This window comes from Octopus bimaculoides, chromosome 2 (genome assembly GCF_046866305.1).
Source record: "Octopus bimaculoides isolate indiv1 chromosome 2, ASM4686630v1, whole genome shotgun sequence".
In the NCBI taxonomy this organism is placed as follows: Eukaryota; Metazoa; Mollusca; class Cephalopoda; order Octopoda; family Octopodidae; genus Octopus; species Octopus bimaculoides.
This window is the reverse complement of record NC_142929.1, coordinates 108,098,944-108,116,577: the sequence shown is the minus strand read 5'-3', so window position 1 is coordinate 108,116,577 and position 17,634 is coordinate 108,098,944. Positions and strand designations below refer to the sequence as shown.

At 36.4% G+C, this 17,634-nt stretch overlaps 1 protein-coding gene across 2 annotated transcripts in view; it reads left to right on the top strand.

The window, feature by feature from the left end:
• The first annotated feature begins 3,168 nt into the window (after positions 1-3,168).
• Positions 3,169-17,634, top strand: part of LOC106868120 (uncharacterized) — a 46,264-nt gene continuing 31,798 nt past the window's right edge. The window contains exons 1-4 of one of the 2 annotated variants that reach the window (XM_014913252.3): positions 3,169-3,241; positions 10,101-10,248; positions 12,307-12,437; positions 15,676-15,805. In XM_014913252.3, the coding sequence (XP_014768738.1) occupies positions 3,231-3,241; positions 10,101-10,248; positions 12,307-12,437; positions 15,676-15,805 (420 nt within the window). In that variant the 5' untranslated portion in view covers positions 3,169-3,230. Of the gene's footprint in view, positions 3,242-4,181; positions 4,211-10,100; positions 10,249-12,306; positions 12,438-15,675; positions 15,806-17,634 lie in introns of those variants that run through there. The other variant, XM_052978572.1, reaches the window with a different exon arrangement.

Genomic DNA, 17,634 nt, shown 5'->3' with positions numbered 1-17,634 from the left:
TTCTTCAGCCAGTATGGAAGTCCACTGCCATCTCAACTCGAACTAAACTCCACTTATTTAGTTCAAACGTAAAATCTGTGCTTTTGTATGGCTCTGAAACATGGAGAGCCACCTGCAGCAACTACAGGAAGATCCAGACCTTCATCAACAAATGTCTCTGGCAGATCCTCCATCTGAAGTGGTTTGACAGAGTACCAAACGCCAACCTGTGGGAAAGGGCCAACCAGGAACCCATACATGTTCAGATTAGACGAGGGAGATGGAGATTGGACACACACTGTGGAAAGAACCCTCAAATGTGACACGACAAGCACTTGACTGGAACCCGCAGGGGAAAAGGAAGCGAGGATGTCCGAAGCAGACATGGAAGCGGAGCATTTTGGACGAGCTCAGGACCACCGGCCTGACATAGGAAGCAGCCAAGAAACACTAATGATTGCAAAAAGTGGAAAATAACTGTTGAGGCCCTATGCATCATAGAAGAAGAATATGCACCATCCTAAGGCAGATGTTGACTGTCTGTATCTACCTAGAAGCTGTAAGGGGAGCATTTTGCCCAGCATTCTAACGAATAACAACAACAATAATGTTTTCAAATTTTGGCACAAGACTAACAAGTTCGGGGAGGAGGTAAGTTCAACTGGTACTTAATTTATCGACCCCGAAAGGATGAAAGGCAAATTTGAACTCAGAAAATAACGGCAGACGAAATACCGCTAAGCATTTCACCCAGCTTGCTAACGATTCTGCCAGCTCGCCACCTTTTAATAATAATAATAATAATAATAATAATAATAATAATAATAACTGAAAATAACGACTGAAAAATGGCATGGAAAACCTCTCAATGGCAAATACCCAAAGAGAGCGAATAATGCAGATATTGACAAAGCCCTTACCCACCAATGATTAATGGCCTCTGGCTTGAAATCAGAAACAGAGGGGTTTATCATAGCAGCCCAAGATCAATGCCTACCTACAAAGAACTACCAGGCCAACATATTAAAGAACGGCAGCTCCCCATTATGTTGTATATGCCAACAACAAAATGAGACCATCGATCATGTTGTCTCCATGTGCAGTCTGCTTGCGCCTACAGAGTATCTCAACAGGCATGATAGAGCTGCACAATATATTCACTGGGTAATATGCAAAAACCTGGACTTGCCCCATGATAAAAACTGGTGGGAACACAAACCACCCCCAGTACTTGAAAATGATCACATTGCACTCCTCTGGAACTTCACCATTCAAACTGACAGAAAGATAGACGCAAATAGGCCAGACATCATACTGAAAGACTTCAGACAAAAATCACGCCTTCTCATTGATATGACTGTCCCAATCGATATAAACGTATCTGTCAAGACCTACCAAAAACTGAGCAAATATAAAGATCTTGAAATAGAAATTAGCAAAATGTGGAATCTGAAGACGAAAACAATACCTATTGTCATAGGTGCCCTGAGAATGACAGCAAAACGGGCTGATTACTACCTAGCTCAGATACCAGGAAACCCCAAAATGGCTGAAGTTCAAAAGATAGTGCTCATGGGAACTGCCCATATCCTATGTAAAATACTGTCTATGTGATCTCAAATTTTAAAGCAAACACATAATTTTCTTATGGTTTCTTAAACATTCACTTGAACAACACTGTACAAATCCAAATATATGGTACCCTAGGCATAACACCTACACGAACTTCTAACTTGTTGTCGCTTGAGGTCTCTGGGTGAGACTTGGATCCAACTTGTACAAATGCAAAACAAAAGTCAAACATAAAATAATAATAATAATAGTAATAATAATAATATAAATGTCAGTCTAATTCATTTTTAGTTTATAGAAAAGGCTGGAAACAGCAGAAATGTAATAGATAGATAGATGAGTTCTTAACTTTTGTATACGATTGCCAAATTCCATCACTAAGGTAAACATAGCTGACGTAATCCATCACTACGGTCAACTCAATGACAAAAAGCGCAACTCGAAAGTAACTTATTTATTGGTCCTTTGAACAATATTTCAACATCTCGTGTGTCTTCAAAAGGTTCAAAATAAAATAAATGTCAGTCTAATTCATTTTTAGTTTATAGAGAGGACTGGAAATGAATTAGACTGACATTTATTTTATTTTGAACCTGTTGAAGACACACGAGATGTCGAAATATTGTTCAAAGGACCAATAAATAAGTTACTTTCGAGTTGCGCTTTTTGTCATTGAGTTGACCGTAGTGATGGATTACGTCAGCTATGTTTACCTTAGTGATGGAATTTGGCAATCGTATACAAAAGTTAAGAACTCATCTATCAATCTAATAATAATAATAATAATAATAATAATAATAATAATGATGATGATGATGATGATTCTTTATTGGCCACAAGAGCTGTGAAAAACATTTAGATCAATATAAAGACAAAAGTTAATGGAGGTCTACATAGAAACGTGTAAATAATAAAGAAAAACTATCAGTTTGCAAAAATTAAAAAAAAAAAACGTTCAATAAGGGGGTAAAAACGTCACCTAAGGGCAATCGAGGAGCTCCACAGATCCTAAGCCACCCTACTCACCAGGAGCATCATGTTAAGTATGCATCTCTCTCCCTTACTCCACACCCTACACGTACCACCTTAGACTAGGACCACTCTCTCGGGCCATCCTTACCTTATTCACTCGCCTTTCAAAAAATTTACGGTAATTTTTCAGATTAACACCCGCACGATCTTCACTAGGGTGTTAGGGTTAGGGTTAGGGTTTAGGGTTAGGGTTACAGTTAGGGTTTTAGGGTTTGGGTTAGGGAATTCCGCCCCTAACCGTAACCCTAACCCTAAACACCAACCGTAACCGTAATCCTAACCCTAACCTTAAAACTAACCCTAAAACCCTAACCCTAGAACCGTAACTCTAACACCCCAGTGAAGATCGTGCGAGTGTTAATCTGAAAAATTACCAAATTTACTTGGAGTGGGGTGCAGCACCTTTCCTCTCAACCCTCATCTTTCTTTTCCAATGGAATTTTAAAAAGTCGATGAGGCTTGACCGAAGATGAAAGTTATCTGTTTTCTGTGCTTTCTCTCTCGTCCAAGAAATACTAAGCAGATATTTTTTCAAGTGACTCATGATAAAGGGACACAACTTAAGTTTGTGACAAAGTTCGAGCCACGTATTTGCTTAGCAAGCTGCTGAGAAGGCATTTACTCTTATTGCAACTTACTTAACTTCTATGTCCAAGATGTGAGTAGTATTTCATTTATTCTTGTTTTAATTTGTTTTTTATATATATCTATTAATTATTTGTCTTAGCCAAATGAAATACCAAACTGATTGTTTTAATTTAAAGATTTGTACTTTCATTGTACGTTCAATTAACTTTCATTTTTCATTTATGTCGTGTTTATCATTTTCTTCGAGTGATGTTTTCCATAAATGGAATTTCGACCGACAGTGTTCTCAGTTTTTTTTAAATGGATCCACAATTAGCTGTTTAAAAATAAATTAAAATAGATGCTATAAAATAATTATATTTGCATGAATGACTGAATGTATATATAATACTTTTTTTTTCAACACGATATTGGTATTGAATGCAAAATAGCAAATACGCTTGCAGAAACTACGGTGCATATATATTTATAGGGATATAAATTGAAATCGACTCCAGGACGAAGTAATAAATCATCTTCGTGGTAATTTATTCCCGAAAATTTCCACGTTATCAGGAATTGTTTAGAAAGGCACCACTATTTAAATAAATAATGAAAGCAAAACCTGACGCAAGTAAACTAAAAACTGAATGTTTGGTTACCTCTTACTAGATTCTTATTCGTTTGACGCAATTGTTTGGTTCATGTTTACTTTATTAACCGGTTAACTTTCAGAAAATTCAGAAGGTTGGATTTTTTCCCCCCATCGAATGTTTTGCAGTATAAAAAATGCGCCAACGAGAGTTATTGGTGAACGACAACAAAAACCGGTATTCATTCTTCTGTGTCATCATGCACACGGGTATAGTCTTGCAGCCCCCAAAAGAAACTTATGAAGTCGCTAGGTTGGCGGTCAGATGGCTTGTATGAAAACTAAACGAGCGGCATTGTTTCAAGTAGCTAGGTCTCACTCATTCCGGGTCGAACAATGCACTTTTCAAAGCTTCCCCATAAATGCTCAATATTTTGAGTGTGAATAGAAAGGTATGCCGTTTGAAAGGTATTTATATAAAATTTCATTAAAAGATATTCATTTTCCTCAAAGTTACGAAGGAAAAAATCGGATCTTGTGAATTTTCCGAAAGTCCACTCTCCACCCTCTCGGAAAATATTTTCCTCATAAATTTCTTTTTAATCGTAATGTATGCCGTTTGAAAGGTATTTATATTAAATTTCATTAAAAGATATTCATTTTCCTCAAAGTTACGAGGGAAAAAATCCGACCTTGCGAATTTTCCGAAAGTTCTCTCTCCACCCCCTCGGAAAAGATTTTCCGCACAAATTTCTTTATAATCGTAATGTATGCCGTTTGAAAGGTATTTATATGAAATTTCACGAAAAAAAAAAAAAAAAAAAAAAAAAAAATTCCTAAAAGCTATGCGGGAAAAACTCGGATCTTGTGAATTTTCCGAAAGTCCTCTCTCCAACCCCTGTTGGTTTATGCACCTTTTTGTTTTCATATTCGTTTCATACACATTTTTTTCCACACCCGTTGCACTAGTTTTTATTTTGTTTTTCGTGATTGGGTAATAGAGTAAACATTAACCCAATTGTGTTCTTTAACTGCACACACAACGTCAGATTTTTTTAACATTAAAAGAAGAAAATATGATATGTCAGGTCTTTTCAATTATTAGCATAATAAATGGAGAGAAATGTCACAGTACCCCAAACGTTTACACCAAGTAATGCAGAATTCAGATCATGTTTTTGTCCTGAACAGAACTGCAGCTGTAATAATTTTTCAACACTAGAAAATGATTACGAATTTGTTTTCTACATACTGGAATTCAAAATTCAAATTTTTAAATATTTGGTAAATTTTCAGATTAACACCCACACGCTAAAAACCCTAACCCTAAAACCCTAACCCTAAAACTAACACCCTAACCCTAACCTTAACTCTACAACCCTAACCCTAAAACCCTAACCCTAAAACCTTAACCCTAACACCCTAGTGAAAATCGTGCGGGTGTTGATCTGAAAATTTACCAAATATTTTTACCCCCTCCCCTTAAATCCTAAAAATTTATGGGCGGAATTTTGGTTCAAGCACCCCACATAACCCCTCAGCTTTTTCTTAACTTTTTAGAATTTTCAGAAAACTTTTGCGAATTTGTGTTCTACACACGGGAATTCATACGATCATGCAAAATAAAATAGAAAAAAACAAGTTTTTTTTTCATGTGTGTTTAGGTGATTTAGCTGTTGTTTTTAGCACATTTCACAACCACCTGATAGTTTCCTCATTTCTTTGGCATTCTGACATGTATTGATGTCCTTCAATACTTTTCTCCCCACAAACACATTTAAAAGAATGATGATGCGTTCTTTGCTGGGATTTAAATGAAAAATTCGGACTGTTTGTATTTTCAACTTGGATTTTAAAAACAAATTCGAAAACGATCAAAACTTTTAGGATTGGGCGGGGTGAGGTAAAAAATTATAGAAGTAAATTTTGAATTACGAATTTCCATAAATTCGCAAAAATTAAAATAAATTTTGAATTATGAATTTCCATAAATTGGCAAAATTTTTCTGAAAATTCCCCAAAAAATAAGTTATGAGGGGTTCTATAGGGTTCTTAACCTAGAATTCCACTCATAAAACCTAATCTACTGTAACAACCATGGAGCCTGGGCAAAAATGCCCTTGAATGAAATGCCCCAATGCAAAGAAATAAAAATGTCCTTTGGTAATATATATATTTTTTGACAAAGCATTTATAGATGTTTTACAAATGCTTTTTTTGAGTATCCCATAGTCTAAAACGAAAAATTTTTTGCAGTGGAAAATAATGTGTCCAATTCATCAATGCAGATTGGAAACATTCGTCTTTCTTTAAAGATATTCTATGAAAATCCTGTCTTTTAAAGGCATTTCAGCTGTGACCATCCTATTCTTGAAAAGCGTTTTAACTGTAACCATCCTGCATTCAAAACATGATCATTTTGTCTTTTTATTTTTAAACCAAGATCTTCAAACAACATTATTTGGGCTTGCATGTCACAATTTGGCATTAAATGGTATGATGTGATTTGTGGGAAATTTAATTACCATGTAATGATGGCTGTGTGGTAAGAAGCTTGCTTCTCAACTGCATGGTTCCGGGTTCAATCCTAGTGTGTGGTACCTTGAGTAAGTGTCTTTGGGCTGGCCAAAGCCTTGTTAGTAAATTTGGTAGATGGAAACTGAAAGAGACTTTCATGTGTGTGTATATATATATATATATATATATATATATATATATATATATATGAGAATGAGATATGTATATGTATATATATATATTTATGTGTGCGTCTGTGTTTGTGCCCCCACCATCACTTGAAAACTGATGTTGGTGTGTTTATGTCCCTGTAACTTAGCGATTCAGCAAAAGAGACTGGACACATTCTCAAAGTAACATGACCAATAAGGTGAAGAGAGCATGGTGACAGAAGACTTAAGGACAGTGAGTGAAGGTTGCAAGAATGCAGTTCCACTTATTTCTTTTCAAGCATCATAATTTAGATGGAAAGAAGAAGGTGCGATCACAGTATGTAAGCGGTGGAAGTAGGGGGATTCAGAATCCATAAGTTGGGTGGTATAGTAAGGTATGCAGGAGAAGAGCTGATGCTAGTTTCCTTAGCACCCACCTAATTACAATGTGAGGGTCTCTGCTGAACTTATTGCTGATTATCACCTTACTGACTGCTCTCTTGTACAGGTTGAATGCTTTCGGCTCAGTTACAGGTGGCCTGGTATAATAGAAGATGGTGGAGAGATGAAAGGATATAGAATAGGTACAGTGGAGCAGAGGGGAAAGGAGGTAGTGGAAAGGTGTGAGAGTAGGAAATAAGCAGTAGGCAGCATGTTGAGGGTACATTATCCTACTGTTTTAGCCTCTTGTGTGCCCATTGTTTACACTAGGTGCACCTCATAGAATTTCTACCAATTCCTTTTCTGAAAGCAGAACACAATCATTTCCTTATTCCTATAAGGATTTTGTGTTCCCACACTACTAAAATTTTTGTTTTAGCTAAGTTACTTTAAGACCCTTCAATTCTGTGTCTGGCATATCTGCTACAGATTCTGCTATAAGAGCTAAGTTAGCAGCATACAGAAGTTCCCAAGAAGAGCTGGTTTCATATTCTTTTGTTATGACATGAAAGACTGTAATAAAGAGAACTGAGACATGATATATCTTTACATGCATGCTAAATTCTCTTCTGAACTTATTGCTGATTATCACCTTGTTGATTGCTCTCTTGTACATAACTTGTACAAGTCATTCATCTATTCCTAGTTTCCTTAACACCTACCCAATTACAATGTGAGGTCCTCTGTCAAAGGCTTTTTTCAAATTGCTAGGTATAGGGGTTTACTCCTAGCCATGTACATGCAATTATCTCACAAAGAATATGGCATCAGTACCTTTTCCTGGGGCCAAGCTGAACTGCTTCTCATTCAGGCTAATTCTGTTCCTAATCAGTTTTGCAATAACCCTTTCTGTAAACAACCCTAACATCATATACATACCATATATATAATTTATGTACAGCATGCCACCATTTCCACAGATTTTGTTAAAATTCTGGCACCTATAGAACTAGTCCAAAGGTACTTACTGAGCCTTTAACTTCAGACACAACATAAAATGAAGTACTTCTTTCTAATGTATAACACCTTACAGCTACTCCACAACTGTGAAATGTAATATTCACCTTTATTTTTATTTTTTCACAATGTATTGAACACACGCACACCTCTAAGGTATTAATCACAATGGATTGGAAATTATTCTTCTCACAGCAGGGTACAAATGTCCAAATGTCTTCTTTAGTAGTTGCTAAGTTTACATTAGGTTTTACTAGGTTTTGATTCCATGCCTGGAACTTTTCTCTAAATCTTCCACAGTCTCTGCTGTAAGAATTTAGTATCGGCATATAGGAGTTCCCATGTGCAACCATTCTTCAACTCCATTGTTATGGCTAGGAGGGGGCTGAGAAGCAAGTCCTGATGGACACCTACTTGCACTCTAAATTCCTCATTGAATTTATTGCCAAATCTTACTTTGCTGATTGCATCATCAGTATTACTATCAACATCATTTAACATCCATGTTCTACTCTGGCATAGGTTGGATGGGTTGACAGGATTCAATGAGTCCAAGGACTGCATCAGGCTCCAGTGTCTGCTTTGGCATAGTTTCTATGGCTGGATGCTCATCCTAATGCCAACTAATTACAGAGTGTACTGGGTTTATTTTTTCATGGCACCAGTACTACTGAGGTTGCCATGTAGCTTCCAAGAGTATACACTTCGAGGAAATGGGTTGTCAGCTTTATTTTAGAGATTGAGAGGACACAGTTTGACAGAAAAGTTGTGGGAAGTGCAGGTTCTTGTAGTAGAGCTGCATAGTTACCTAAATTTAGTTGGAGATCTCTTTACATAGATTGTGCTGCTTTCCCCAACCATTCAAATCACGATTTCCTTAGTAACTCTCAGACAATAGATTGTAGTACTCTGCTCGAAATCAACAAATGCTAAGTAGAGAAGCTTACACTTGGCTAGCAACTTTTTGCAATTGTCTCAGTATGAAGACATTATCTCCCACTCTCTCTCTCTCTCTCTCTCTCTCTCTCTCTCTCTTTCACACACCCACACATATATTAAACCTGTATTTTATTACATTATTTCATATCCTAATCATGCATCTTGATAATAATATTATTAGCCTTGATATTACACATAATGAGTGTTAGCAACATTCACATAAGTGTTCTCAAGAACAACAAATTAACTTATGTAGAAATACTTATCAAAACATATATTTAATATATTTGGTTAGAAAAAAGCTGTTGTATTTTTTATGAAATATGATAAAAATTTTTGTTTCATGTTTCCTTTTCTTTTTAGTCAGCTGCAAGCACTTGATACAAGCTAGAGAGAGATTTGTAAACGACCGTGCGAAAGGAGAAGTGATGAGAATGGCTCCTTTAGTACATGGCATGGTCGATACAAATAAAATATGAAAAAGAAATAAATGAGTATAAGTGCCAGAAGGAAAAGAGAGACACAACCGGGGTAGAATGTTTAAGAGAAGATTTTATCTATAGGTTAACATGTGTGTCTGTGTGTGCGTCATATAAACATAATAATAGACAGGTTGTCATGTATACAAAGCGTGCGTGTACAAACATGGGTGTATGCATGTGTGATAAGTACAGAGCATTGAAAGAGTCTATAATATGACGTAAGAAGAATGTTCAGACACAAGGATGATAAATACCAGTTCGTAGTCAAGGTATATGATAGTTGAAATGCTGTACCAAGAAGTTATGGCTGCAATGCAGAGCCGGTTGAGGTACTGTTGTATAAGAAGTTGTGGCTACGATGCAGAGCCAGTCTCTTGTTACAGAAGGTTTTCGCAGGTTGTATTTGCTGTTAACCATGATGAATTAATTCACAAACAGTGTGGAGATAGAACCTGTGCGAGCGTTGCTGATTGGTGTGTACGTTGAGAGATGATGTTGACGTTGAGAAGATGGAGGCGACAAAGAAAGAGATTGCTGTATGCTGTTAGTCAAGTGTTGATGAGTCTCCATGTAGCTGCTGTTATGTCTCAACGGAACTGGCTGTGTGCTCTGTGGTCAGTGGCTAGACCTCAAAAGGTCTGGAACCGAAAGACCTTGAGACGGTGTGAAGCTAGTGCTTTATACGATGCAGCTGGCTCACCAGAAGTTTAGAAAAGACTGTCTCACGTGACTTCTTTCTAATGTATAACACCTTACAGCAACACCACAACAGTGAAATGTAATATTCACCTTTATTTTTATTTTTTCACAATGTAAGGCTGCGATTGGTTGGCATTTTGCTGTTATCAATAATCACTTTATATTTTTCAGGGGTAAAGGTGGAAAACTTGAAGACTTATTTGAAAGGTTTTGGCAGTGGCGTCTTGAAGACAGCCCTGATTTTGCTGCTTTTTGTGGGAAAATGGAATATAATGATAGAGTAGATGACTTACGTGTTGAAGCTTATATAAAGCAAAAGGTACTGGTTTTTCCATCATTAACCCTTTTATTACCAAACTGCCCATGGATCTATGATGCAAACTTCCTATTTTAAAATGAACTAAATTAAAACCTTCCGTAAAAATTTCATGTTAATTTATGTACTAAACTCCAGTTTAATTCTGATAAAGTTATTTTACTAAATTCTTCATTATTACCAAAATTAATTAAAACAAAGGCAGTATATTTTAACAGGAATTCTGTTATGAAAGGATTAAGAATAAAATTTTATTCAAATTAGGCTGTTACACCCTAGTAATGTTTAAAAAGCTTTTCCAAAACAAAATATCATTGATTTTAAAGAAAAATATCACGTTGTACTCTTAATTTTCACAAACATTTACCACCATCTTTACCTGTGCAAAGATTTATTGCCTTCGACAGTTTTATATCTCCAACATTGTGAAAACTATATCCAATTTTAGTTTTACCTTTACAGCAAATAACAGTTTAAGCTACTAAGTAATTGTATTCAGCAGATATTCAACATATAGTCAGGTCTCAAATATAGGGATATGACTATCTGATTACTGGTGTTCTTAAGCCTAACTTTGTACTATGTTTGCATAGTCTAACACTACTCTAATAGACTGTGTTGGCTGCACACTGCCATGACCCAAACCCTGTTTTCATATATTTCTCTGTTTCTCATGCTTGACTTTTCATTATAAACAACTCACTGAACTCAAGTATTCAAACTTTGTACTTTATACTTCAACTTTCCACTCATTTAATGCATGCTGCTTCTATAACCAATGAAGTTGAATTAATATCCCACCATCAAGCAGGTTAAAGATGTACGGCGACATAATATAGTCTTACATGGAGATACAACTGGAGTGCTGTTTTGAGTAACAGTTGTGGTAAAGCAAGATCTACTAGAGACCTACTCATTCTTATTTCTTTACTGCCCACAGGGGGCTAAACAGGGGACAAACAAGGACAGACAAAGGGATTAAGTCGATTACATCGACCCCCAGTGCGTAACTGGTACTTATTTAATCGACCCCGAAAGGATGAAAGGCAAAGTCGACCTCGGCGGAATTTGAACTCAGAACGTAACGGCAGACGAAATACTGCTAAGCATTTCGCCCGGCGTGCTAATGATTCTGCCTGCTCGCCGCCTACTCATTCATGTCACTCACCAGTGGGATTTTGTCCTTGAGGCTCGTATTGTGTTCAGTATCTCAAGCTCTCAGATTAATCACTATTCTCAATCCTTTCTCCCCAGAGCTTTAGTCTGTTGAAAAATTTTTCTCTGAATATGTCATCTAGCTGCTATTAACTTTTTAAATAGGAACAGTAACAGTATAAATTTCACCAATCTTGGAGAGCTTGTGCAGACTTTGGGTGTAACCTCTTCTTGCAGATCAAACTGATAAAAAAAAAAAACAAGCAGTAGTACTTACAAAAAAAAGTTTCTTCCGTCTGCTACAGCAACTGCTTTCACTATTCTGAACCAGTAAGCTGCATACACTTCCATCCAGATTCATCTGTCTTATTTGTCTCTCCTTACATTGTACTCCCTGCATCTTACCCTAGATCCTGTTATAATTCCTTTGTTAATCAATTCTCAATTAAAGCTGCTGCCCTCTCGAATGCCCTTCTATGTTTTCTTCAAATGTCAACCTACAGAAGTTTAAATTAAACATCAATTTGCCCACAAGTCTGAAAGGATTTAGAGCTTGGCACAGTCTTCTGATATGTCAGTTCCTGTAAAACCTCTGCCAGCATGGAAGGAGGATGTTAAATGATGATGTTAAATAATGATGATGAAAGCAAAAATATTATGATGGAGTGTTTTCACTTCAAATAACAAAACAAGGAAGATAGTCTAGCATATAAAATTCTTTGTTGAAAAACTTTTGGTGTTGCAAAATTCTTTGCTAACAGTGCTTAGCTTAGAGATTATTCACCAGTGATGTTCTGGTTTGAATTTTACTGTAAATAATGTCATGTTGATTTTAAACTTTCTTCTTTAAACCTTTATAAATTGTTACTGTTCTTTTGTTTCTTTTCCTTTTTAATATGGTTACAGCCAATTATAGAAGGATTTTTGAAAGAAGCTTCTGCTATAGACATGTCAGATCTTGATCATGACTCCAAAATAAATCTTCGTTTACTAAAAGAAGATCTTGAGAGCACTCTTAAAGGTTTAGACTTCATGGGGTAAGTTACACTTTATTTCTTTATTAGCTTTTCAATCTCTGTCTGTCTCCTTCTCTCTCTGATAAACACTGCTGCTCTGAATCACCTGATGTGCATATCTCTCTTCTCTGTCTCACATCATCATCATCATCATCATCATCATCGTTTAACGTCCGCTTTCCATGCTAGCATGGGTTGGACGATTTGACTGAGGACTGGTGAAACCGGATGGCAACACCAGGCTCCAGTCTGATTTGGCAGAGTTTCTACAGCTGGATGCCCTTCCTAACGCCAACCACTCAGAGAGTGTAGTGGGTGCTTTTACGTGTCACCCGCACGAAAACGGCCACGCTCGAAATGGTGTCTTTTATGTGCCACCCGCACAAGCCAGTCCAGGGGCACTGGCAACAATCTCGCTCGAAAATCCTACAGGAGCCAGTCAGGCGGTACTGGCAACGGCCACGCTCAAAATGGTGCATCTCATGTGCCACCCGCACAAGAACCAGTCCAGGGGCACTGGCAACGATCTTACTTGGCTTGCCGGGTCTTCTCACGCACAGCACATTTCCAAAGGTCTCGGTCCGTAGTCATCGCCTATCAGCAACTTTAACTCAACTACTACTATGATAGTCAATTGATCAGCAAAAAATGGTTAATTCCTTTGACAATGGTTGGGTTCCAATTCATGAGTGATAAACTTTGGAAATCATTTTTTTCAGTTCTTTCTATAATGATGAATAATTTCTCAGTACACCAAATTTGCAACTTGGGCTTCAATTTTTATTTGAAACTACTTGAATTCATTTACACCAAAGACATTTTTGAGGAAAATATGAATATCAATGCTTTCATTCATACTCTTTTAAAACAAATCTGCTGTTAACAGGCCGTCTTGTAGCCATTTCTTCTATTGTTCTGTAATGTTAAAGTTTAAAATTTACATTGGTGAATTATTTACAGTCTTTGTCATCATCACCATCATTGTTTAATGTCCACTTCTCCTTGCTTGCATGGGTTGGATGGAATTTGTTTAGGTGGATTTTTTACAGCTGGATGCTCTTTCTGTCACCAACCCTCACCTGTTTCCAAGTAAGGTAACATTTCTCAATGACCAGACATATCTTGCAAGATTGGAAATGAAGGACACCGCTTGCATGATGGCGACACTCAGTTACAACTATCATATGATGTCAAGGCCAGAAGAAATAACACATGCATGCACACACACACACACACACACACACACACACACACACACACATGCACACAGACATAATGGCATGAAAAAAGTGCAACCGGTACACTCTGTGAAGTGGTTGGTGTTAGGAAGAGCATCCACTCAAAGCAACCAATGGGTGTGACCCTTGCAAGCATGAAATTTGGACATTAAATGATGATGGTGATTATATACGACAGGCTTCTTTCAGTTTCTGTTTATCAAATCCACTCACAAAGCTTTGGCTTGCCTGGGGCTGTTGTAGAAGACACTTGCTCAAGGTGCTACACAGTGGGACTGAACCTGAAACCACGTGATTTGGATGCAAATTTCTTATTACACAGTATTCTCTTGTTATTCTTTCATTGCCAAAAACTGTGTCTTTGGATATTCTGGTATCTTGTACCTAGTAGTAACATCTATTAGTTCTATCTAGATCTTGATTATAAGGTTTTATCGAGTAAAATCAGAGTTTTTGTTTTTCATTGGAATATCAAGGAAACATTGGATGTGAGATATGTCAATGATCTCTATGAACAAGAGCAACAATGTTTGTTAATGAGATTCATTTAAAATACAAGCCTTTTATTTATAGGGATCAGCTGAAAAGTTCACAGGCTGACCAAAATACTCTCATGGAATGTGACCAAATGAGGCTTATTTTTCAACATAGTCCCCTTGCAGTTCACCCATTTCTTCTATTGAGTTTGCAGTGCTGGGATCCCATTAATGAAGAAGCTTTCATCTTGTTGGTCAAAAAAGTCATCAACAGTCATCACTGCAATACTGCTTCCCAGCCAAAAGATTTCTCATGTCGGGCAACAGATGATAGTCAGATGGGGCCAAATCAGGAGAATAGGGAGGGTGATCAACCAGTTCAAAACTGCACTCATGCACAGCAGCTACTGAAAGTAAGGACTTGTATACTGGAGCATTGTCCTGATGAAAATGACTGCTTTCATCAGTTTTCCTGTGTGTTTAGTCTTCATAGCCTATCATAACTGCCTCAGCAAGTTGGTATAGTACTCTCCATTAATAGTGTAGCTCTTTTGAAGATAGTCAATAAATATGATGCCTTTTGAATCCCAAAAACCTGAGGCTGTTACCTTCTCTAGTCAATAAATATGATGCCTTTTGAATCCCCAAAACCTGAGGCTGTTACCTTCTCTGCAGATGAAACGGCCTTGGCCTTCTTTGTAGCAAAGTGATGAGGCCAACACTCATCCTTGAACAATGTCAGGTTTTCTTGTGTTGTGATCAGCCTGGTGTGTTCAAAAACACACCAGCAGAAACATTCTTTATGCCATATTCATTTTGCAAAATATTCTCACCCCTCTCATGGGATATGCTAATAGCATTCACCATTTGATTTATAGTCAGTCGCCTGTCATCCATCACCATGTGATGAACACATCAATGTTTTCCTCAGTAGTGGCAGTTGCAGGACATCCACACCTTGGGTCATCACCAAGATTCTCCCTTCCCCTCTTAAATTCACCAGCCTACTTTTGCACTGTTGATAAAGCTGGATTATCATCCTGTGCTGTATCAACTGTGTCAGCATGAATGTCCTTGGGGACTAAACCCTTTTTTGTGCCAAATTTGCCAAATTTTATCAGTTTTCAAGAGAAGTTGCTATGAGTTACTTTTGAAGTCATCTTTGAACTGTCGTATATCAGTTTACTTCAAAAGAAGCAATACAGTTATTAATAAGGAAGGTTGAAATTAATGCATGCAAAATTTCACAGCTCTAGAGCCACTCCTTCATAGCAACCAATGAACTTTTCAGCCCACCCTCATATAATCTGAATCTGTTTGCTCTCAACATCCTAAAAGCATTTTGGATTAAACTTTTAGTTCGATTGCTCTATCAGTTATTTGTTTATGAGTATATCTTATATATTTTGTTTCACTGTGTATGACCACTGGTCAAAAAATGACATGTTTCTAAGATTCACATGAGCTCATGAACTCATTATGAGAGCTTACAATCCTTTACTATTGTAACTTGTTTGTTAATTACTATTTTTCCTTATCTCCTAGCTACTACTTTCCTGTCAGTTTCCTAGAAAATCCACACATAAATTTTATGTTCCGTGTTGACTGGATGCAGTTTAAGGAAGAAGCTGACTACCAGAAATATGTTGCCTGTATGAAGAGTTTTGTAAAGCAGGTAAGTTAAACTAACCTCATAATAGATGAATGCAGTGTGTATGAGCAATTATTGCAAGTTCATGGCTTGCAATAATTATCTTGGTTTAATAATCTAGATAATACTAGGCCTAGAGAGATTGCAATGTAATATACAATAGATAACAGAAAATTGAAAAGTGTATATTTGATGATAAAAGATAGAATTGGATGAATTCTGCTGATTTGGCCTATACATATTAGAAGTAAAAAACAAAAAAATAATAAATCTGGCATATATCTAGCAATAAGGATCAAGTAAACCACTGTAAATTTCAAGTTTGTTATCTATTTTTTTTATTGATAAAGAAATGTTGATAATGATGACATAAGCACATCTTGGATGTTAATTTGAGCATGGAGTCAATGACTTTGAGAAATATCAAAGCAAACATTCAATAACAAGTCCATGTATAGAACTAATCATAGCTGTGTTACCATATGGCAAGTTATCAGAGATATACTTTATTAGCAAGATTGAATGCTAATGCTCAACAGATCGAGCACTTATACAAAGAAGGGGTCAAAATAATTTTGACAACTTTCCATTAAATAACCAGTTTTCAAAATATTTTATAAAATTGGTGTTAACATTCTGTTGTGTTGTGCTTAATATCTGACTTTCTGTGAAAACTGAAAAAATCTGCTCTATATAAACAGTAGAGTTAGTAACTGTTGAGCGTTTACTAACATAATTTTTATTTTGAATTTCATATCTGCTGTTCAGATAAGTTATAGTCTTTTGTGCAGTTTCAATAGTAGATGTGTAATGGTGTTGGGGTTCTACTGGATTTGTTGTTATTCTTATTGGCACCAAGTCATCTCTGATCAAACAGCAGTGATCTGTAACATTCCAAACATGACTGTCTTGTTTGTTTTCCCCATGTGTAATGTATCTAGGATCATATTTCCAAAGTATCTTCCTTTTCTAGGGTGGTAGGGTGTGATATGAGGGAGATATACAGTTGCTGTTTCTAGCAGGTTGAATGATTAGGTTCAGGTCTTTTGTTCAATGTACTGGATTTATTAAAATCAAAGCTCATGAGGGATATTAAAATTACTCTGTGCAATATATGTTAATCCCTCAAGCCTGTGAAGCACCTTCTATGTGGTCCCTTGACTTGCTAGAAATAACAGCTAATCTCCTTCAAATTACAGCCTACTGTCTTATAAAGTAGGGACATGTTGGATGATATTGTCTGAATGAAGGACAAGTTGGTCACGGATGGAATGCCTTAGCATACTCTGTTACAGCTGACTTTATTTCCTTGTCTTTATCAGTTTAGCTTTATGGCTGATTCAAACTGAGAACACTGCATTGATCTATGTAAATATCCATTTCTACACATCTATGGTAGCATTTTCTGTAGAAATTGCTGATCTTATTTTGAACAGCAGTGTCTATTAAAGATTTAGATGGGCATATTCTTCTTGTTTTAATTAACCCAGTGGAGGAAATGCAAATCTAAATCCTTGGAATAAAAAAAAAAGTTGTTTGACAGATAAAATTAAAATGGCTTTTTATTGCCAATTTGTTGAAACTTTGTAAAAATGCCTAACACATAATGCTACATATTTCTTTCATTTTTACCTAATGTTAGAGTTTGGTACCACTTCTATTGTAAACTTATCTTTCAGTAGAATTCAGTAGAATTACTATTTATTTTGTAACCTTCATAGGATCAAGAGTAAACTTTACTCGAGCAAGATTTGAACTCCAAATTTAGATTGTTTAAAGTATGTTGTCTAATGCTATTACTTCTGAAACCACTAACTAGATGCTAAATAATACAATAATGTTCTTAAAAGATT